Below are 23,198 nucleotides of genomic sequence, written 5' to 3'. Positions count from 1 at the left end.
ACTTAAGCTGCACAATATATTTGGAAATGCATCCTTTTAGGCTTTCCCTACAGTTCACAACAGAAAAAAGTGATTTTCCTTTGGCTAGCCCAACGTTAGTCTTTAGTTTCCAGACATCTTCCTACTTTCTCTTGAACCAGGAATACAGCTCTTTAATACCCACAAGGAAGAGAAGTTTTAGAAACAGAAAACAACCTGTATTAAATACGTTTTATTTGTATGTGTGTGGAATCTCCTGTCTTCATAACACAACTTTGTCTTTATTTTTGTGGTGGCCAGTTCTGGTGATTTTTTTGAAGTTACTTTTCAGTAAGACTGTCTCTCCAGTCAGTTCACAGTGCACTAGCTTGCAACACCAAAGGTACAGAACGTGCAGCTAGGAGTGGAACAAGAATGAAGTCATCCCTTTTGTCAGCTGCTGACTCTTGTATCGGGCTAATGAAACAAGTGAACCATATCTTATCATTAGTTCCAGCTGAAATCAGAACTGGGGAATTCATACAAGAACACCAAGTAAAAGACCATTCACAGCCATTTCCTGAAATGTTCCCTGTCAGACAAAAACCCTGATATTATGAAATACATGCATCTGCATCCCAGAATCTACCACTCCACTCAAGTTTCTTAAAAGTTCTAATTTTTGCAAAAGGTTGTATTTTAGGCATCTATAGTTGGTCAAAGGTGAAATGAGCAATTTAAACATGGGGGAAAAAAAAACACCTCTGACCACATAAAATTCAATGGGCAAGTCTTAAAACAGCTTTATAAAACAATGTGTTTATTTTGAATCATTACTAAAATAGTTTACATCATATACAAACAAATATGCTATGAGGACACATTGGAAAATAAGTCACAGTTGTTTTTTTAATAAAAAACATTTGTCCAGTGAAATGTTCAAAATGTAAATGCCATCTTTTCCTTCCTGAGCTATTAAACATCCAGAACAACAGCACTTCCATGTCTTCTTACTGTTTTTATTTCTGCCCATTAAAATAGGAAGCACTATTCATTTCTGGTTCTCAATAGAACAAATCCAGGCCTGGTTTAAGTGACCACAGCTCTGTCTCTCCAAAACTCTGCTCTGTTATATGCTTCAGGTGATTCTGGTCCATTTCACTTAACACCCCCAACCTTGCCTTGCACAAAGAAGCCAGAAGCTCCAGCTCCTCCACAGGTTTTCCTGGTTGAAAAGGATCTTTTTTGCAACAGGACAGTTCAAGGGGCTTCTGAATGAAGGATGGGCTTAATCTCTCAGCTGTTACAAGAAAACATCCTATTAATTTGAGAGCATCTTAACACGTTCCTTCATACGCAATAAAACCAAATGGACATGGACCAATAGCTCAGAGCATGAAGTAACAGCAATGAAATGGAAGTGCTGCTATCCTCTTTATTTTTTTACATGAAGTACTCAACAAGAGAAACAGGTACTTGTTTTTAATCTGGTGTGAGGAGTTCTTGACATGAGAGACTAAAAAATATTTTAAAAGCATGCTCTGCAACTCTGTTCTTTGCTGGAAATTTATACAGCAAGCAGCCAGCTACACACAGATACAAGAAGAAAAGTTATTTTTTTAGGATATCAAGTACCACAAATAAATAGATTCTCTCAATGCAAAAATAATTATCTTAGTAAAATGAGAAATAACCCATGTCTTCCTAAAGTTTTGTTTGGAAAGGAGATAGTATGTACACGGGGACGATATTTTATCATTTCCATCCAAATTTTACAACTTGCAACACTTTGAAAAAAGGTAACTCCTGCAAGCAGCCAGGCAAAGAGGTACTGAGGAATTATTTCACTGATATGAATATTACTGACTTCAAGAAACCTTGTACCTCAGCTTTTCTCTTTCTCCAGAACTGTTTGGGGCAGGCTCATCGAAGGAAGGAATGCTTGCTGAAAGGTTCTCTATGGGTCACAGATCTTTCAAGCAATTTTGCCACTTCTACAAGTGCCCAGAGATAGCTGACATCTATGTTGTGGATCCAATGGATCAGGAAGAAGCTTGTGCTTAAGACTCACATCACTTTGTCATCATTTTCAGTTTATTTCTTATGTTAGAAGAAAAGTAAGCAAATCTGGGAGATGAAGGTGGTGGTTTTACATTGTTACCTTGTCAAATGTGATACCAGCTTTACGCACCACCAGAGAAAGATCCTCACAGCAAAGCCAACAGTGCCTCAACACAGGTTCAGAGGCAGATGATGCACAGCAATGTCCAGCTCCAGGACATCAAGCTGCATGCATCACTGCATACAACTCACCAGCAACCAGCACGTTCTCCTTGCTTACACTCTGTAGTTTACTTAGAGAAGTCTCAGTTACTTTGGCAGAAACAACCCTGCCAGTTGCTGGAAAGTCTGCACAGAAGGGACTGACTGGTTTGCTGCATCCTGAGCTCAGCAGCCACACTGAGTTCTCCCGTGTTCTGCCTTGCAACACACATTTTGCGTCTTCCTCCTTTCCCAAGTGCTCTCCAGCAACTTTTATGTGCATCCCTCCAGAGGGAGGCCCTTCTCAGGCCAAACGGGCAACACGAGATGAGAGATCCGGCTCCACAGTCCACTCAGCTTATCCGTGTCCATGCCATTAAAAGAACTGGGAACATCTGAACCGATGAACTTCGCCCAGAGGAAATCCCGGACCTTCTCCTCCACCTCTCGGAAGGTGAGGCTCTTTCTCAAGGACGGCTCATCCAGGAGAACTGTCAGCAGAAGAGCCACGTCCTTGTACGCTGCGTTCTCGTGGTCACAGTACTTGTAAAAGATGAGGGTGGAGCCTGCAGGCAGCGACTCAAACCGATGCACCACTGCCACCTTCTTGCCCCCGCTGAAGCCAGAGCTGAGCTCTGTGTCCACCTGCAGCTTGACGGTGTCGCTGTCCTGCACGGCCTTGTCCGCCCCGTTGATGCTGATGGCAGTGGCGTTCTGCGAGGAGGCAAAGGCCTGGGCAATCTCATTGCTCAGGCACCTCAGGGCCTCCTCAGCCTCCCGGCCAGCTGCCAGCAGCAGGATGGCCGGCTCCAGATGCACGTGGGAAGAGTTGAGACGCTTCTCAAGGGATGCATGGGCTCTCCTCCACAGCCTGGGGTCCTGACTTTGGTAGGTATTTTTAAGTTTATCCATCCGGGCCCGAAACTCTTGCAGAATCTCAGCATCTCTCCTTGAGGAGGTTCCGTCTTGAATTCCACTCCACAGGACATAAAGCAATGGGACACTAATTAACAGAACCAGTAACAAAGTCCACATCTTGTGAAATCCACTCGGCGATTCACTGTCATCTATAGAGAGAGGGAGCAAACAAGAAGAAAATGTTTTAAACTGCATCAGAAGTCAACAAGTGAAAGAAAAATAAAAGGAAACAGTGAAATCATCCCATTCTCCATACTGGTACAGTAGTTAAAAAACACAGAAAAGATTATCTAGTTAAAAAAAGCCAAACAAACCACAAAACAGAACACAGTTTTGAACTTCTGCAGTCACTTCATGAAGTGACAGCATTAAAAAAAAAGAATATTTTTACATGTTCCCAGATTGACTGAGACTAAATTAGACCTTTTTCTGAAAAAGGAGCTCTTAAAGTTCATCAATATTTCATTCAATTTAATAAAATCCAAACTAAGAGCTCAAAACAGTTCTGAAAAAGGTCAACACTTTTCCTACATGTATGGTCTACAGAAAAGATCCTACAGAAAATCTGGCTGCACCAGAATGGTTTCTGTGTTATTTCTCTTTCCTATTCCCATAAGGACAAAAATAGTTCCTGCAGCAATTTTTGTATCTCAAACACTGGTGGTCAATGCTATCAGAAAACATTGTGGCCTTTGGATCAGTGAGCTTCACAAAGTACACACAGCAAATCGTGCACATCAAATATCAGATATTTTGATTTGGTTTCGTATTTGAACAGTTAAATTAACACTTGTTTCACCTACTGCAAGCAAAAGGCTCGATTCTGTTCCCAGTAAAATGAGTGACAAAATACACCAATCTTCCTGGAAACAGGAAGAACTGCATTCCTTTTGTTACCTTTTTACACCCTAACTTTTATCAGGACAGCAACCCAACAATGGTTATATAACACCACCACTAGCCCTGCCTCAGTGTTAATCTTGTAAACATTACAGATGAAAGACCTCAAATTCAGGTGAAAATGTTACTCATTGTACAACACCCTTCCTTCCTTCATGCTGGTGACATGTCCTAGCAAGCAAATCATCTGTTCTGGCAAGGACCCTCAGCTTAACACCAACTCCCAGGAAATGAAACATTTGGAAAGGCATGAAAATGGTTAAATGCTACACAAGCACAAAGCAGAAGTGAAAGCAGAAGTCTTACTTTTGGCCAAGGGCTGTGACTGCTTCTCTGTATTGGACTGATACCGAGATTTGCTTCTGCCTTTTGAGAGATTAAGAAAGGAACATGAGAAAAACACTAAGACAACAATCACGACCAATCTTCCAGCAGGGAGTTGAAATCACCAAACCGCATTATTCTCAACAAAAAGCTGTTCCTAGTTATGCTTTTACAAGTAAAATTCCACAAAATACCCTGCTGAAGCAAACACAGTCCTGTTAAGTTGGAGCAAAGGTGAGGCTGTCACCTCATCCCAGGTGTGGCTGTGTCAAGTTCAGGGTTTTCAGTTCTCTTCCACATCATTGGCCCCCTCGTGCTCAACAGAATCATGTTGAACAAGGAGAATGACACCTCCACCACTGTTACCAGCCTGAGAAGTCTCACTCAACTGTCAGGGCAAATCTCCATCTCTGCTCTTTGCCAAATGCCTGTTCCCAAGCCATCCTGACAATCTCACCTAGAAAGCACAAGTCTCCAGTGTACCACAGATCACCCCCAAAGATTTTCAACTCTTGAAGAATTATGCAAATAAAACTCAATTTCAACTACAAGGTGATAAAATGGAAGAGATTTAACAATCTGTTATTTTCTGCACAAGGATCCCACATCCCAATTAAGTTTCCTGATTCTGCTCAAGAATTTGAGAGGCGTAAAAATGGAAACTTAATTAATGGACACACTAGACAAACAACTTAATGCAAGACAAAAGTAGAAAAAATAAAGCAATATGTGAAATGCACAGTCTTATTTTCCCTCTCCATGTAGCTTGGGTTGGAGGCCTGCTTCATCAGCAGTCACTTTCTTGGGATGAATTATGTTTTTAAAGCCAAGTGCAAGCTTTCAATTTCAAAATATACTTTTGGTCTATTTAAATGGGCTCAGACAGCAAAGTACAAGAAGCATTATCCATAAAGTGTTATAAACAACTTTCCCAAGAAACCAGTATGAATATATACTGTGCAATTTTTGGTCAGCATGTTTTCTGCATTTAGCCAGTTAACTAAAAAGACAGGAGAATTTATGTCTCCTTGTGAACTACAGCAGCTGGTTCAAAGCTGAAGGCTCTTTAATAGCGTATAACCAAATCAAGACACTGTCAATGGCACTATTGAGAATAAACTGAACAAACATACCCTGCAGTAGTTATTTAAAGACACTGAAATAAAATCTATAACCTTGTTTCTGTATGAATGTAATCACAGAAGGTGCTAAAAGCAGCTCTGGTTTAAGCTGGGGCTTAACTGGCTTAATGAACTGTCCTATTCTGTAATTTCAACCCCCTACCCCAAAAGGGCACAGCCATGGAGCTTGTCACTGGCTAAGCTTATCTCAATCTTCTACGAGTTAACAGCTTAAAATCACCTCAATTCTGTAAAACGTCACAATGTAGCTCTGTTTGCACAGATCAGGTTTCATATTTAGGTGACAGCTGTAACTCATACACTAAAGGAAAAAAAAATCAATAAACAATCTATAACCAGATCTTATTCTGGTAAGAATTGTGCCTTATTTACAACACAGTTTGCACTAAGGCCCAGTAAATTTTGTCTTGCTTAATTCAAAAGATCTAACTTCTGCAGACACCTTAAAGATTTCAGGGTTTTAAGTTATCTTCCAAGGTTCTTCACCCAACACACAACTAATCATTCCTGCAGCACCTGGAGTGGCAAAGCAAAGTGAAAATACCAGACAAGAGAGAACTCCCTGCATCAATTCATTTTTCTAAGGCATTTCACAGATGTTTAGCTACCACAAGATGAGCTTCTCTTCCTGAAGGCATCAAAACAAAACAAAAAACCCACAAAAAACAAAAAAAACCCACAAATCCAAGCAACCCCTGCAGGTTCTTCAGACTGAAATCTGATTGACAAAACTTTGTGTATCTATACCTATACATGCTGAGGATAGAAACAGGCACCAAGATTTTACTAAGAATTCAGAACATTTTTTTCTTCTTCTTTCAAGTACTCTTCCAAAAACAACCAAAACAACAACAACAAAACAAACAAACAAACCAAAACAAAAAAAAACCAAACCAACAAACAAAAAAAACCCCCAAACAAACAAAACAAAAAACCCCTAAAAAACATTCACAACCCAAAAATCCCCCACCACCCACCCAAACAATCCCAAAAAACCAAAAACAACACCACCACCCCAAAAGTCTGAAACACTGGGAGCTGGTTATTAGATGAGCAGACTGGATTTTGCCAGCAAAGAAAAATGCTGCTCCTTTCCAGGAGTACAGAACAACTAATTAAATCACAGCAAGCCACTCCTTGTGAGGGAAAGGATAAAAGGGAAGGTTTGTGTACAAACTAACGTTCACTGCCACCAAAAGGTGAAGGTTTTGTTCCATTCCTCAGCTTACCCCCACAATCCCTCTCCCTAGTGCTCTGCATTTAGTGTCCCATAAGTCAACTCCAAAAAGAAAAGTAAAAGAGAAAGTGAAGCATTTTCTGTGGTCAGCAAGTTGAATAACCTCATAGAAAAGCTCTGACTGGAATGTGCTGCCTTCTCCACCTTATGTTTGAATCCTGAGTGCCTGTCCATCTTCCCAGACAGTGTCCCAGGGTACAAGAAAAACCAGAAGCAGAGGAAAGGAAAATCACTCTGTCCTTTTCACCTAATGGCAGGGAAAGACTAGGTTCTCTTGTTTTACTTACTCTGTGATGCAGAAATTGGGTAGCACTCTTGATTTTTCTCAAGGAAGTCAGCCTTTATTTCTGAAACCAAAGCACAGATGGAATAAGTCAGTTACCACATCAGAGGTCAGAATAAGACAGACCAGCCATACATGTTTTTAGCTCTTTCTGTGAAATCCTCAAAGCTTATTAAGGCAGGAGGATATGCTGTGCTGCCAGACCAAGCCTGCAGCATATGAACAGCCTCTTGGACCCCTCTGAGCTGGAGAAAGCTACTGTTCTTTATTAGAAAGGGCTTAATTCGGCCCTTCACCCTGCTTTTGCCAATATGACAAAGCATTCTTCTTCTGTCTTCTTTTGAAAAGACACATAACTTCCTTCTGTGGCTAAAAATGATCCCATTTTTTTCTCACTGTACCTCTCCATTGCTCCTGTAAAACACATTGAGAAAAATCTCTGAGCAAAGTGCTTCCACACCTTGAAATCACTTAGTGTAGTCATTCCCCCTGCTAAAATGAAAGATAACTCATCTTTTTAGAAAAAGAACACTTATAGTTTACTTTGCTGGGGAAATTAAAAATCCACTCTCCTAAGTTTTTTGAAGCAGGTTAATATTACTCTTCTTTTTGTTTTGCTTTTCAAAAGCCACACCGCTGGGTATTTATCAAAGCTGAAATCTGCCTTTTCTTGAACTTTAAGGTTTTTTACCCAAGCAGATTATCATCATGTTATAATCAGTTTTACTTTGGCTCAGGCAAGAGTACACACTGAAACTTTATTAAAAACAAACAAACAACAAAAAACCAAAAAACCCACCTTTTTTCATCCATTCAGATTTGAGCTCAAAAACTCCCCCTTTTCTAACAGAACTGAATGATTGTCATTTTAATACATTTGGGCAATCATTTGTTACACCATGGAAAAAATACTGATAAAAGCTGTTACCTTTTAATGGTGTATAAATGTTTGGTTTCTCAGTTTCATTACTGTCATAAGCCTTTGCATTTTCCCTTACTGGATTCTCTTCAAAGTAAACTGTAGTACCACCTGTCAGGAGCAAAAGAAAGAACAAAAAGGATTGGCAACATCATAAATCTGAAGGACCAAGTTGTCGTTTCTGAACATCCATGATCCAAATCAGTGATTTTCCAAGTTGCGAACTCCCAAAAGTACTCTCTTAAAATGCAGCAAAAAGCAACTGAAGACTTGAAATGCTTAGGGTAAATTTGAGTTCACTAGAAATATAGCTGTCTACATCACCACACACTTCTTTAAAAAAAAATAGGAGTTTTTGGCCTAAAAACATGAATAGTAGGAGCCAAGAAATTCTTTACACTAAGAGAGTTTTTCCCACAGCTTTGGGCACTCAACTTACAAACAATAATTGTGGTGTCTTATGCAGCGCTGGGCAAAGGGGAAAAGAGACAGAAGCAAATACAGAAAAAAGTTCCCTTTTAATGGAGTCCAAGCCATCATTTAGTTAGGTCTCATTCTCTCCTAATCCATAACAGCAACCTAATTTCACCCCTCAGGGAGCTGGGAAGAATCTAAACCAACATCTTTCAGCTGTTTGCCAAATTACAGAATGGTTCAACTGTGAAACCCAGCTTAGTTCATGTCACTAACTAGAAAGAGTAAAGCTCTGTGGAGTATCAGAGGTCACAGAGCAAAGCTCAGGGCTGGGAAACCAAATGTAGCAAAGGATAAAGTGCAATCCCAGAATCAAAGGGCTGGTAAGAAAAAGCTCAGGTATAGAATAAAAAGTTATGGAACAGTTGGGCAACAAAGATCATGGCATAGCTATCAAGCATCAGCAAAGCAAAGAATACAATTGGTAAGTTTTTTCTAGCATTCACTCTGGGCTCTTTTCCTCTTGAAACAGCCCTGGGTTCTGCTGGGGTTTAATGTGTTTCTGTAGCTCTTTTAGCATATGCCAAGGGCAATGCACAGCTTGCCACCTAGTGTTTAGTAATTTTACTTCAACAAAGAAAACAGCCTTTTTCTAATGTGCTCTGGCAGTTTCAGCACACCAGTGTATGTCAAACACACTAAGGAGAAAAACAAAACCACCAGACCCATCTAAACCACAAAAAATGGGAAAAAGCTGTAAGTTTTAAACTATGGTAAGTCACAGGTGCAACAGTAAAGTATTTCCACACAGTTAATGAAGCCCTATGTTTTAAATCCACCTTATAGAGCTGTTAAGTGACTGATTTCCCACAAAGCTACTCACCAAATTACTTTATTTTCAGGAATGCCAAACCACATATCCATAACATTTCACTACGTACCGAAGTTTTACAAGGAAAATCTCTCTGTAATTGTGACCAGAAGACCAAAAAGATCTATGAATCTAAAGGGCGCTACTCAGGCAGTCCCTACTCTTAATTCCTCTCCCCTTCTTGCTATCAATCACTAATCTTTGTGTCTCAAAGACTTCTTAGAAGTTGTAGGAAAGAAAGGTCAATATAAGAAACTTCCATGGAGACTGCGAGCATATATCTTCAGCTCACTGATCTAGAAGCTGCCTGATTCAAAGCAGGGATTTCTAGGCTCTTAACACTCTGCAAGCTCTTCTTAAAGCTCTTAAAGCTTTTCAGCTCGCCAAGCAAGTTGCCTAACCTGTATTTAAAACCTCTTAGTAGAACCAGGAACCAGTTTCTCATGGTGGTTTTGCTTCCATTCTGTTCTCAGGGAAGCAGGACAACTATGCTACCCCAACAACCCAGCCTGCTTATTCCCCTGCCTCACAAACCAACCCCTGAACTCTGCAGGAAAAGCACAATACTGCACATCTACAGATGGGGAGACAACTAATCCTCTGCTTCTATATAAACAAATAGAGTCTCTTATCATACTTTTACACCTGTTGTGCCCATAATCCAATACAGCTGTTAAGAGCTGGGGTGGGGGGAAGAGAAGCCTCATTTTTAGAGCCATCTAATTAAAACCCCAACTCTCAGCTGTACCTCCTGAAGAGGTACAGTGTTTTAAACAGACACGTGTAAAACACTAAGCCTATTATATCCCCTTAGCCACCATGTGGGAGCAAGAGCTTTTTCACAGACAAACCTCTGTACTCGCCTAAAGAAATATTCATAACCCTGCTCTTCCTTCCTCAAGATAAGATTTTTTTCCATGCCTCCTGGAAATTCTGCTTCTGGAGCAGAATACAGGCAGACAATTCTTGGTGACAAAAACACAGATGGGAATGGAGAACAGTCCCAGGCCAGCCCAACTCATCCCTGAGCACTGCCACACACTGATAACATACACACTCCAAAATACAGTAAAAGGGAAGGAAGTACAATTTATTCATTTCCTGAGAGAATGACAGGCTAAAGCCACATGACTGTGTTACACTGAGCCGGCACGTTTCTATAGTTTTGAGAAAGACCCAGGTTTCATCAACTAAAGCAACAAGGAGGTGCTAACACAGCAGCTCGTCCAGGAGCAAGTCCCAGAGCACCCCTGGTGTTCCAAAGGAAGGACAGGCAACAATTATGTATTTCCTCATTAGCAGTGTGCTCCCTGTAAGGAGCACAGCCATTGAGGGATACATCTCTGCAGCTCAGGATACCTTATTTAAATCCTGCCTCTCAAAACCAAGCACCGTTAATAAAATTGGAATGCTTGGTGAAACACTGTTCGAAGTCATGCACTAGGAAAAGCAGGCACCTGAGGCTTCCAGCGTGCCCTGCATGCACGGTCCTTTACAGCACTGCTCCTCCTTCCATCCCTCGTGTGTGGGATGAGCCACAGCGGGATTTCCTCACATGTGCGCCAGAGCCACGGCCTGGACCAACACCTGCCACGGGGCTAGGACCCAACAAAGCACATTTCCCTAAGTTCGGGGCATTTCTGCGCGGGCCGTGAGCTCTGGGAGCTGGAGCCTACCTGGCGATCTGTACGCTTTTATAGGGGGTCGCGTCAGGGAGTCTGGGGTCCCAAAGTGATGCTCGTCCCCTGAAACGAGAAACGCGTGAGGGGCACAGCCGGAAACTCAGCTCAAGCCCCCCGGGCCCAGCCCGACAGCATCCCAGGAGCACCAAACTCATCGGGAGCCTGCACTTTTTCCAGCGCCGCATTCCCGTCCCAACATCCCCGGAGGGGAACCACACGGCGCCCGCCCGCCCCGCTTCGCGCCGCCCTGCCGCGCCCTCAACCACAAGATCCACCGCGTCCCGCTGCGCCCGCCCGCGCCGCTCACCGTGCAGCGCGCCATGCTGGGCCGCACTGTCCACCTCGTCCCCGGACTCCTCCGGCCGCGCCGCCGCCAGCCGGGGGCTCTTCCGCCGCCGCTTCAGCCCGGGGCCGTCCGGCGGAGCCAGCCCGGGGCCATCCGACGGAGCCGCCTCGTCGTCGCCGCTGCCCACCATTTCGCCCGCTGCCGTGCCGCGCCGCCTGCCCCGACCCCGTCCCCTGCCCCGTCCCCTTCCCCGTCCGCCCGCCGCCTGGCCGGGCCTGCTGCTGCCGCCTCCCCGCGGCGGCGGGGGCGGCTCCGCGGGCCTCACTTCCCGCGGGGCGGGACCCGCGCCCGCCGCTTCCGCCCGCGCGCGGAGCGGCCGCCGCGGCGTCACGTGGTACCGCGGCCGCTCCGCCATGGCGGCACCGCCCGCGGCGGGCACCGGCACCGGCACCGGGATCGGGATCGGGCCCGGCGGGAGGAGCCCGCGGAACGCCCGCCCGGCGGCCCGGCGGCTGCTGCCCCCCAGTGAAAAAAATGCGGGACGGCCGCGGCTGCCCCGGCCCGGGGGGCCCCGCGGGGGAGGCCCCCGAGGGCAGCCCCGGCCCGGCGCCTGCGCTCCCCACCCGGGTATTTCCTATGTGCGCCCCATGGGAGCGGGACGAGGCCAGCTGTGCACTTCTCGGGGGCAAAAAAACCCTAGAAATAAGCACAAATAGCGACTGAATAGCAGAGAGAGGAAGCTCAGAGGTACTTCGGGGACTTGAGATCCCCTGGCACTACTCTTCCTTAGTGTGGGAATCATGGTGGGAATATCTCACCAGGCATTTCACTTCCCTTACCCGTTTGTTCAGATGCATTACTGGTAATTTTAAAATGGCTTTGACTGTATTCTTGATCAAGCATTTTTACCCAGGCATGCAGTACAGTCCCTATGACTGGAGGTTTTCAAGATGCAATTTGATGGGACTACAAGATCTCCTCTGGAGTCCCTCCCTAGCAGCCCAAGACCACCTTGGAGATGAGTTGCTAAGCAAAGAGAGACCCTTTTACAAATTCAGAGCATCACAGAATTGTTTCAGTTGGGAGGGATGTCTGGAAATCATCCAGTCCGACCCCTCCCAGCCAAGGAAGGGTTACCTGGAGGAGGTGACAGGAACACCTCCAGGTAGGTTTGGAATGGCTCAGGAGAGGGAGACTCCACACCCCCCCCGGGCAGCTGTTCAGTGCTCTGCCACCCTCAATGAAAAGGAATTCTTCCTCACGTCGAGGTGGAACTTCTTGTGTTTGAGTTTCTGGCCACTGCTCCTTGTCCTGTCACTGCAAAGAGTCTGTTACTCCTGTGCAATCCAAGGGGAAGGCTGGGTGAGAGAAGTGCTGTTCAGCCTCCACTCCTGTGCCTGTCTTCTCCGTACAAAGATTTCAAAACAAAAAAATCTTGAATTCTTTACTAGCACACTGTAAATGTTGCAGTTTCACCCCAAAGCAAGTGAATATTTGTGAGATAAGTTATACATACCTCCTACTGTACCAGCATATATTGTCATTCTTTTCAGTCTTAAAAGCAAAACACACACATCAAACATCATTTTCTAAAGCAAAAATAAAAGAGGATATAACAAATACCATCTCAGGGAAAAAATTAACAATGTTTAGATCCTTTCTTGTAACTGTTTTGTGATGACTTCATGCCCTAGGCCAGCCAGTTAATTTTCCTGCCAAGCAACTTTTTGGGAACCAGGTTCTCAATGTGGAGAGGCTGAAATGACCCCCTGATTTTGTCACACACTCGCCACCAGTTTCCTGACAGTTGTGCTTCTGTGGAAAGGCTGGCCCCTCAGCCCCAAACACGTGCTGTGTTGAAGGGACTGGATGGTTTTAGGGACAGAGGGATAGAAAATATGTGGACTTTCATGAAGCCCTTGCCACCTGCAGCTCCTCTCTGCTGTTCCTTACCGATGGAGATCAAGTCAGGGTGTGAGACTGATGGCAGCCAGGAGCAGGGCCCTCAAGGTGACCTTGGCTCTGTGGATCAGCCCTGCTGACGTTTTCCTTCCTGCTTTTCCGTTCTCCTGGGTTTACAGCCTCTGCTGCACCTGCTGAGAGGTTGGTCATGACAAGGGAATGTGCTGAGTCTGCCATGGCCACTGTCCCCTCCCAGGCCCTGTGGGTGACAGAGGAAGCCACTGTCAGGAATGAGGTGCAGTGGCCAGCACACCTCACCTTCTCATCACCTTCCTGACACGAGCAGTGTTGGTACTGATGCCTGTGCACATGCTGACACCCCTGGGTAACGGGGAACACACATTTTATTGACCCCTCTGACACTGCCTCTGTGCTCCCTGGGCCAGTAAGGATTCCTCCATTCAACATAAAGAAGTTTTTTATTTTTCCTATTTGAACCCAACCTCTTACTTATTTGACAAGTCCCTCCAGTACTAGTAAGGCGAGGATTTAGTCAAACTGAAACAAATCAAACACATTAGTCCAATCCCAGCTTTCAGCCCTTTGCCCCCAGCCACTCTGTGCCCGCTCCTTTCCAGGGTTGTTTCAGATGCCTTTCCCTGTGGTTTGTCTCAGCTATTTGCTGCTGGGCTCCTCTGGGGATGCTGGTGAAAAGGCAGCAAGCTGAGTTCCAGGGGCATTGCTGTCTCTGTTCTGCTGCTCCTTGTGCTGCTGCCTCTCCCCTGGTGTTCTCCCTGAAATGTGTCCTGGGCAGGGGGGACAGGGAAGCGGTTGGAACATAGACGTGTCACTGTGCAGGCACCACAAGTTAGAACAGCATTTTTTTTGGAGAAGCATTGCCTAAATGAGGCCATGGGCTGACACACACACACACTCAGACCTTTTCCCCCTTTGCAGTCTCTGGACCACTTCAGGGGACACTGGGTGGGCTCTGCATCCCTTTCCCTCCAGGCTGATGCTGAAGACCCTCCATTTCACATCCTCCCCAGCCTCCCTGCACTGGCAACGTGACATTTCCAGAGTCTGGGCTTTACTGCCTACGTGTTTGGGTTGCTTTTCTTGCTGTACTTTTCCTAAATCAACTCTCAAACCAGTTTCCTGCTCACTCTGGTTTCCTTGCTTCCACCCACAGCACTGTTACTGAATGCAGGAAGCCGCCAGTCATGCAGCGGGCATGAAAAAAAAAAAATGCACAACCACAGAGTCGCGGAAACACGGCCAAAAAAAAGGAAGTTACTGTTTCCTGAAGGCTCCCGAGAATGACTGTGGGAAGGAAAACTACAGCTCCCAGCAGGCAGCCGGGAGCCAGGGAAGGGCAGAGTTCACCGTCACGTTTCCAGCGGAGGACTCCGGGTGTGCGCTGGTGTCCTGCCACCGAAGGGCCTCTGGGACAGAGGGCAAGGGGAAAGGCCAGCTGGCCTCCTCTTGCCACCCCCTGGCTCCTGATCGCCCCTGAGCGGCTCCGAGCCTGCCTGGGTAAGCGCCCGGCTCCACTTTGTTCTGCTGCCTTCCTTCTGCTGCTGGAGCGTCAGCGCCGGGAGCGGGGAGGGGAGGGACGGGAGCCGGGCAGGGCAGCGCCGGCACCCCCGCACCCCAAACCCGTGCTGGAGGCAGTGCCGGGCCGTGAGGCGCTCCCCTGCCCCCAAAGGCTGCCGAGGAGCCTGGGCTGGAGATTTCTGTACAGAAAACCGCACGGACCGCTCTCCGGCGGGGAAAGTTTCTCGGGAGTTTTCCATGCCGCCTTAGTTGTGCTTGGGAAAGGCATCAGCTGGGTTACACAGCGAGCCCGGCTCCGGCTGTGCCCTGGCCCAAAGCGCTTTGGCCGGGGGGAATCGTGTCCGGAGGGGTGCGGGGCTCAGGCTGCGGCCCCGGCCGGGCTCGCCGCTGACCCGCGGGGTTCTGCCGGGTCCGTCCGGCCCGCTGGAGGCAGGAGGGTGGGAGTGACGGCAGGAGCGGGGTCAGTGCTCCGTGTGGGCCTGGCTGCGAGCTGCCAGGTGCCCCAAAGCACACGGGGCAGCCTGGCCAGCCCCAGACTGCAGGCCTGCCGGGCGGGAGCACAGCTGAGCCCTCCGGGATGAGACAGCGGTGCCTCACCGCCCTGCCGTGTCCCAGGATGAACGGCTTGCATTAACCCCTGGACTGACGGGAAGCCACACAGCTGAGAGCCCGTGGGCTGAAGGTTCACGGTTATGGGCAATATCCGCCCGTTTTCACCTTGGGAATCACGGAGGAGGAGCCTCCTGCACCGGGAATTACGGCTCCTGTGTTTGTGCTTATCAGGTTTGTGGGCGTGTGGTGGGAGCTGCCCGGGATGGAGCCTGTGACGGGGGTAGCGCTCGGCCAGGCAGAGACGGCTCCCTGTGAGCACCGGAGAAAGTGAAACCGAGCCCTGCAGAAGCCACAGCTCCAGGGGAAAAGGAAAATGGAAGAGAATCCAAGCGTGGAGCTGCCTGGAGGTAAGTGAATCCGTCTGCCAGGAAAATCCCTTTGCTGCAAGTTTCCAGCAGTGATATGGGAAACCCGTGCAAAAGAAAAACAAACCAGTAAAAGAATCCCATCTTTTCCAAGCCAAGGAAAGCAAGTTGCCATCATTCTCTAAAGGGTGAAAGATGAACAGGTTACTTTCAGTTTTAGATTCCGATTTGCGACCTGTGTCCCAAGATGGCAGCACAAGGAATGCTGAGGAGAGAGATTCCAGGCTGGGAGAGCTTTCTTCCCTACATCCTGGTGCTGCCCATCCTCACATGCATAAATAATAAGCCACCTCTGGAAGAGGCAGGGCAAGGAGCAGTTTGTGCCCAGCTTGAAGAGCAGGATATATCCAAGTTTCCTCATGTTACCTTGTACTTACATTCTGTGGGAGCCTTGTTATGACTAGTACCTAGGAGTGTGTCAGTGATACAGTGATGCCATCACCAGCTCACGTCTGTCCTAGGTAGTCAGAGGTGTTACTGTAATAATCAGCAAATAAGAATGTAATAATCATGTTCTGACAAGTAACAAGTGCAGCTTTTTCTCTGCTTTCAAATTAGAAGCGAGTTCCTTGCTCTTTTTACCAGTGTTGATTCTAATTAAAATCATCTATGCCATTGTAGTGTTTGATCATTCATAAGTATTTTTTCACAAGTAATACCCAAAATTTGAGCTGCACTTTGGTTCTGTAAGGGTCAGAATGTGTCACAAATGCTGTTCAGTCACAGAATCTCTCTATTTAATTATGCTCCAGTGTTTGTTTCTCATTAAATGTTGCCATAGCTCTCTGGGAGAGCAGCTCCAGGACAGAAACAGACACAGAGCATGAGCAGAATTATCATTTACATTCAGACAGATGCTTGAAGTGCATTGGCATAACTGTACTCAACAACAGCCTTAGAAATTCTTCAAATCCATTGCTATCTGTGAAAACCCACTATCTGTGGAAGATATGGTAACATATCCTGCCACTTAAGGAAGGAATTGCCTGCCCATCCCTCCTAGGACATAAGCTGGGATTGAGTTAGCTTTAGCATGGCAGCTGTGAGTTCTGTGGTTTGGATTTGTGGGTTTGGGGAAAAAACATTGGAAACAGAGCACTGTTTTGGCTGTTGCTGGACAGTGCTGGCACAGCATCAAGGCTTTCTGCCCCTGCCCAGAAATACCCTGGGGTGGGTAGAGGATTAGGCAGGGACCCAAGGTGGGAAAAAGGTTGTTGAATGCAATATAGCATCATGCTCAGCAACAAAACCTGGGGCACAGGAAGAAAGGGAGAAGGGGTTGGCTTCCAAGGTGTCCATTTCTGGGAGACTGGTGTGGCATCACTCTGCTTGTAGGAGGTGGTGAGTGATTGCCTTGGCATCCTGATGCCCTCCTTCCCTTCACTCAGCTGTCTGGATCTCAACCCAAGAGTTTTCTCACTTCTGGTCACTCTGTTCCCTCCTGTCTCACTGGGGGTAAATGTTTCTGCAGTGCCAGAAATGGGAGTTGTATGGGTGGTGATAAAGCACTGGGCTTTCTTGACTGCTCTGTGGCTCACTGGGCTTGTGAACTCTGATCCCACCAGCTGGACCAGCCCAGGGTGAGGTGGGGAGCACAGCAAAGCTTCCTGAGCACCAAGAGCCCACCCAGGAACCACCTGTGCACCAAGAGGCCACCCAAGAAGCACTTGGGCACCAAGTCACAAGCAGGTGGCCTGAGACACCCTGCAAAGCAGAGGAGGACTCTTCAGTGTGTGAATCAGCTGCTGATGGGGGAGAGACAACACTGTTGGGTTCAGCTGGTCCCACACTAGAGGAGAGAGCTGCCCAGGAAACTGAAGTATTGCCAGAAGATTCTGACAAGACAAGAGAAGGTGTCTCAGAAAGACCCCTGGAAAAAGAAGGCTTGGATGAAGGTGAGTGTCTCCCCACCCTTGGGCCTGATAACTTGGGCTTTGTCTTAGAGGAGGCAGAGCAGGAGAAAGAGTTGTTGGTTCTCGGGCTAAGAGAGACTAAGTGTAGGTCTGTGAATTTTATTACCCACAGCTGAGCTGGGCCATGAGAATGTGGAAAGCCAAGGAGACAGCCCTGACCACCAGGAAACTTGGGAGCACCCGGAGACAGCTGGGCAGTGTGAAAGCCTCTGCAAGGAGGAGGAAGGTGTCTCATCAACAAGCAAGGCACGGAGCACTGGCAGTGAAATGACACATTTGGATGTGACTAGCGTGGAAGATGTCCGCAGGGACCTCTTGGCAGAGAAAAGCAGCAGTGCCACTCTCCCACACTGGCAGCCAGAGGCACCCAGAGAGCAAGAAACACAGGAGAGTGGGTCCCAGGGCACATTAAGGAAAAGACCTAAAGGTGAGCTGATGGCTGCACACTGCTGCTCTTTCACTTCCCGTAGGCATTAGAACAACAGATGGGTGAGATCTTTAGTAGCTATTGTTGCTTTCCTGGAGCCAGGCAGGAAAGAAGGTATAAGAGATTAATTGGCGTCTCTCCTTCTCTCTCCTTTGGCTCCTGTCATGCTTTGAAAGGCATGAAGCCACACTGCTCTCTGCACTGTCTTTCTCCTTGCCCAGCCCAAGAGGAGAGAGCCAAGGCTCAGGGCAGTGTTAACCCAAAGCAGTATTCACTTCTGATGCTTTGCCTACAACAGCTCCATTTACCTGTTCCTCAGCAGTGAGTGGCACACCTCTTTTCTCTTGTTGCAGGGGACACAGCCCCAAACCCAGAGACTCTGTCTTCCCTGCAGAACATCACCACCCAAAACACAGAGCAGGAGAAGGCCAAAGAGTCCCTCCTGTGGAAAGGTGAGGAAAAGAAGCTTCCCTTGCATGTTACTCATCGACCAGAAGGCACTGATCCTCCAGGAGCAAGTAATGAAGCACATTTAATTACTCTTCTCTCTTGGGACCTTTCACAACCTCTTCTGAGGGTTTGAGAGAAAAAAATGATCCCCTTAAATATAAGCTCAGTTTGAGCCTGTAGTGGCAGCTTCCCCTCCAGCTCTTGAGCCTCAAAAGCTGGGATATTGTGGTCATCATGCTGTGAGTGCCCTGGGAGGTCTGGGGGCTGCTTGTGCTGAGGGTCCCCCTCCCCAGCCCTGCTCTGCCATGGGGCTCTAAGCAGGAATCTGATCTTCATCAACACATTTCTCCTGTAAGAAAGAGACCCTGCTTTGTCTCTGGAGGCACACAGTGGAGAGGGACACAGGCCATTGTGGCTGGACCTTGCTGCCTTCTGTTCTCTGAGCAGAAGGACGGTGGCCTTTGTTCACTCATAGCATGGAGGGGGGCAGTGAAGACAGCACTTTACCTGGGTCAGACAGCTCCATATGTGGTGCTCTGAGCAGCCACAAACCCCAAAGAAAACAGAGGAGGGGGAAAGAGAAGAAAGCTTGTGGGCAGCTGCAATTTCCTCAGGAAGTTTTGCACAGTGCTGTAACCTTGCCCTCACCCCTGGAGCTGCAGCCCCCTCACCTGGTGCATTGCCGTGGGAGTCTCACAACACAGAGCCAGCAGCCCCTACACCTTTCCTGGCCAAGTTGCTCCACTTTCCTCGTGCAGGGGGCAAGGTCGGAGTGTTGGAACCCTGGAGGCTGAAAATTTCAGGCTTTCTGAGCTCAAAGGTGCTGACCCTCAAGCAAGCACACCACATTTGACTTGAGGCCTTGGAACAGGCTCCCCAGATGGAGTGGTAACACGGGGGTTGTGCGTGTGTATTTTGGATAGTATTGTGTGATCTCACAGGGTGAAAAACTTAGATTTCAGATTTTAGTATATAACAATATATGGGGCAAGATGGAGGACTTTGGGTGTTGTCTAAGTCCTTCTTGTTCACCTTCTTCTTCCTCCTTCTTCTTCCTTCTTCTTCCTTCTTCTTCCTTCTTCTTCCTTCTTCTTCCTTCTTCTTCCTTCTTCTTCCTTCTTCTTCCTTCTTCTTCCTTCTTCTTCCTTCTTCTTCCTTCTTCTTCCTTCTTCTTCATGAGTTTGGGTGTAATTTTCTGTAATTGGGTCAGCATTACAGGGTTTGGGTGGTCATTATTAGGTCAAAAGTATAAATAATGGAGGTGTCACCTCGTTATTGGGGTTTATCACTTAAATAACCTTGGAAAGAGAGACCCTCCATTTCACCTCACTTCTCTAACTTGCTAGTTAGAGCTCACGGCTCGTGGGTCTGTAAATAGATAAGAAATAATGAACATCCAGGCCTGAACATGAACTTGGATTCCTGATCCTGGCAGGGAGAAAAGAACCCAGAACTGTTACAGTCTGAGAGGGGAGGACCAGCCGTTGTAGCTCCTTTCCAGCACGTCACTGCAGGTCCCCTGGGGCTGACTCTGTTCCGTGTCTCTCCCCGTTGAACAGGGCTCTTCATCGCGGGGCTGGCGGCGCTCGCCTTCTGCATCTTCTGCTTCTGCCGCCCCACGTCCAGCTCGCAGCAGCCGCTCAGGAACCCCGCGGTGGAGGCCTTCCTGTCGCAGTTCGACCAGCTGCAGCACCGCTTCCCGGGCCAGAGCCCGCACCTGTGGCTCCGCGGGCGCAAGTTCCTGCGCAAGCACCTGAACGCGTCGCAGCCCACGCAGCCGGCCATCGTCATCCTCACGGCGGCGCGCGGCGCCGAGCGCACCCTGCACTGCCTGGGCGCCCGCCTGGCCGACTGCTACTCGGCCGCCCTGCACGGCAGCACGGTGCACATCCACGGCGGCGACAAGGCCGGGCTGCGCAGCGACCGCGCCAAGCTGGAGGTGGACGCGGAGCTGAGCGCGGCGTTCGAGGCGGGCGGCCGCGCCGCGGTGATCCACCGCTTCGAGCTGCTGCCCGCGGGGGCCACCCTCATCTTCTACAAGTACTGCGACCACGAGAGCGCCGCCTTCAAGGACGTGGCGCTGCTGCTGACCGTGCTGCTGGAGGAGGACGCGCTGGACAGCCAGAGCAGCCTGCAGCAGGTGGAGGAGAGGGTGCGGGACTTCCTCTGGGCCAAGTTCACCGGCGGCAGCGCCCCCGGCTCCTACGACCGCATGGACTCGGACAAGCTGAGCGGGCTGTGGAGCCGCATCTCCCACCTGGTGCTGCCTGTCCACCCGGTGCAGGCCATCGAGGAGGACGGCTGCTATGCCAAACCCTAGGGACAGAGGCGGCCCCAGCCCCGAGGAGGGTTGGAAAGAGGGTCCTGACCGGCTCTGGTACAGGCAGAGGCACAACTGGTGTTACTTCTCTTCAGCTGTAGCTTCCTGGGAAGAGTTTGACAGGTACAAGTTGATCTGGGACATTTGGGCAGCTGAGTCCTGGAGGTGATACACACGCGGCCTTCTGGCAGATGGGAACAGCGGGTATTTTAGGGTTCAGCGTGTGGGGAAGCAGGAGGGAAAACAGGACCTTGCAGGTAGCATTTCTATCGAGAAATAGACAAATAATCACAACTAGTACAACAGAAGGATGCTGTGATTTGGCAGCTCTTTCATCTCTGTCTGCCCCTCAGCTTGCTAAAGCTGTGTACATCAGTCTCACAGTACACTTTATCCAGGGAGCTGCTAGAACACAGAAAGATCAAATCCTCAAAGCCCAGCATTTTTGAAGGCATGCTTCAAAAAGAAAAGCAGTTTGCCAGTCAAGAGTGTGACCCAATAGGGTCCCACTTACACAGCCTGATTGACAGCAGGCAAAGCCCAGATCCTCAAACAAACCTGCAATTCAGAGATCCCCTAAACATCAGTCACAAGAAATTTCAGTATGTCAGCACTTGAACACTATGCTGATGGCAGGGACCCCATCAGGGGATCCCACGTGCCAGAGAACAAGCTCCAGAACCAGAGAGCAATGAAACTGTTGCTGTCACCCTGATAGTGTGAAGCTTCAAAAGGATTACACAGGTAAAAAATGAATAATACAATGTAATTTAATGCTACCTCTCTCTAAAACGGGTCCACTCCATCCCTTTGCCACACAAAGGCTTCAACTCTCTCCTTAGGCTGATGCCCACACAACAGATTGTTCTTCTGGATTTCTGATCTGTGTGCAGGGCTGGAAACCTGTCGGCCAGCCTCTCCCCAGGTGACTTCTGTTGATGAATGTAGATTCTATGTTGATATTTCAAACCATGTAGGGTAGCACACCGGGTCCTTGCCCTTCCTACTAGGCAGATGGAGCTCTGGCATCTGCCAAAGCAAGTAGGAGCTGAGCTGGGTTAGCTGGTCAGGACAAAATCTCTGCCATTAACACTAAAAATCCTTGACAAAGCAGGTTAGTTTCTTTCCATTCCTCCTCGTCTGCATCCTAGGAAGAGAACTCCACGTCCTGGGAGCACTGAGGTTGCCCTGCACACTGTGTTTTTGCAGGTGCTGTGGGGCAGAGCAGCCAGCTCCGGAGCACCTGGAGAGCAGGGGCAGGTTGCAGCATTGATTATAAACAAAAGTGCCAGCCCCGTGTGCCTGTGCAGAGGGAGCAGCTCTAGCAGGTCGTGGCTCATTCCCACAGCAGCAGCACAGTCCGAGGCCTTGCAGAGCCAGGCTGTGTGTCCAAACAGGAACAAATCCTCACCACCTCGGTGGTTTTTAGCAGCTGCACATCAGGGTGCTCCTTACAGCAGCTGGGCCCTGGTGCTGGATGGATCTCCTGCCTGCAGTGCCTTGCTGATCTGCCTCACCAAGGCTCGGGGAGGCGCAGCCCTGCTCCCTAAAAACCACAGCCTGTGTCTTCTTTCCCCCTGCCGTGTGCCTTGACCTGTCTCAGGAGATTGGTGGCTCTTAACTTGGAGGAGGGGAGGGTTGAAGGAAGAGGGAAGGTTATCTGTTCATGTTCTGGCCAAAGAACAGACTTTTTGGTTGGTTGGGGACGTGAAGACAAGACCACAGAGGGGTTTTAACCGTGGTAAACCCTGGGCTAAATGTGAGAGGTACCTGCTGGAGCCCAGGGCACGGTCAGATACCAGGTACAGGTTGCTTCCTCCTCTCCCTCTTTCCTGTTGCTGTACACTACTTTGGTGGGAGAAAACACTGTGTCCTGCCCTGCAGGGTGAAGTGTGGGTGTTGGTATAAGAACCAGCAGAACATTAATCATGCTATGCCAATATTTTGATGGAAATCTGTATTTTAATGTTCTCTCTGTTTTACATACTGTGTTTGCTATGCATAACCCAGGTGTGTAAAGGCAACTCCCCGTTGCTGAGAGTGTCACCCACCTGAGTTCTTCCAATACAGAGATATTTTTATGGCCTTTTAAAGACAAATATCTGCTTGCTTCTGGAACAGGACTTCTATTTAAAAATAAATGGTGAGGTTGTGAAAGAAGCCAGCAAAGTGAGACTGGAATCTGACTCTATTCCATTCTTTCTTCTTAGCTATAGTCATTAAGCTAAAGAGACCGTCATAGTAGGCAAAGTTTTATTTAGGTCGGGGCTGTAGCTGTGCAAACAAAGTGGAAAAAAAAAGGCAAAACAAATTTGCTTTTCCTGGAAAAACTCTAAACAACATTTTTATCAGTTGTTTGGGGCAAATATTTGCAGCTTTTTCAACTGATGCAAAATTAAAAACAAACCCCCAAAGAGCTGCTGGATTCAACCCAGCCTGAAATACACTGGGGTTTG

The 23,198-nt window shown here is 48.0% G+C and overlaps 2 protein-coding genes across 3 annotated transcripts; one reads left to right on the top strand and one right to left on the bottom strand.

Moving 5' to 3' along the window:
• Window positions 1–757: 757 nt before the first annotated feature.
• On the bottom strand, window positions 758–11,736 carry LOC134555188 (torsin-1A-interacting protein 1-like). The gene is made up of 6 exons (XM_063406588.1): window positions 11,218–11,736; window positions 10,905–10,973; window positions 7,953–8,054; window positions 7,029–7,088; window positions 4,345–4,404; window positions 758–3,287 (listed from the first exon to the last, which is right to left on the bottom strand). The coding sequence occupies exons 1-6, from the start codon at window positions 11,609–11,611 to the stop codon at window positions 2,494–2,496; spliced, it is 1,479 nt and encodes a 492-aa protein (XP_063262658.1). The 5' UTR covers window positions 11,612–11,736; the 3' UTR covers window positions 758–2,493.
• A 2,706-nt stretch (window positions 11,737–14,442) lies between these two features.
• TOR1AIP2 (torsin 1A interacting protein 2) lies at window positions 14,443–22,915 on the top strand. Of its 2 annotated transcripts, none has more exons than XM_063406586.1 (6): window positions 14,443–14,634; window positions 15,439–15,614; window positions 17,198–17,527; window positions 17,658–17,972; window positions 18,326–18,490; window positions 19,982–22,915. In XM_063406586.1, the coding sequence occupies exons 2-6, from the start codon at window positions 15,581–15,583 to the stop codon at window positions 20,740–20,742; spliced, it is 1,605 nt and encodes a 534-aa protein (XP_063262656.1). In that variant the 5' UTR covers window positions 14,443–14,634; window positions 15,439–15,580; the 3' UTR covers window positions 20,743–22,915. The 2 variants fall into 2 exon arrangements, with proteins under 2 accessions (XP_063262656.1, XP_063262657.1); XM_063406587.1 differs by having other exon boundaries at window positions 14,445–14,634; window positions 18,326–18,424.
• The last annotated feature ends 283 nt before the right edge of the window (window positions 22,916–23,198 follow it).

Source organism: Prinia subflava, chromosome 10, assembly GCF_021018805.1.
Source record: "Prinia subflava isolate CZ2003 ecotype Zambia chromosome 10, Cam_Psub_1.2, whole genome shotgun sequence".
In the NCBI taxonomy this organism is placed as follows: domain Eukaryota; kingdom Metazoa; phylum Chordata; class Aves; order Passeriformes; family Cisticolidae; genus Prinia; species Prinia subflava.
Note: the sequence above shows the minus strand (reverse complement) of the source record. Positions and strands in the feature narration are given on the sequence as shown.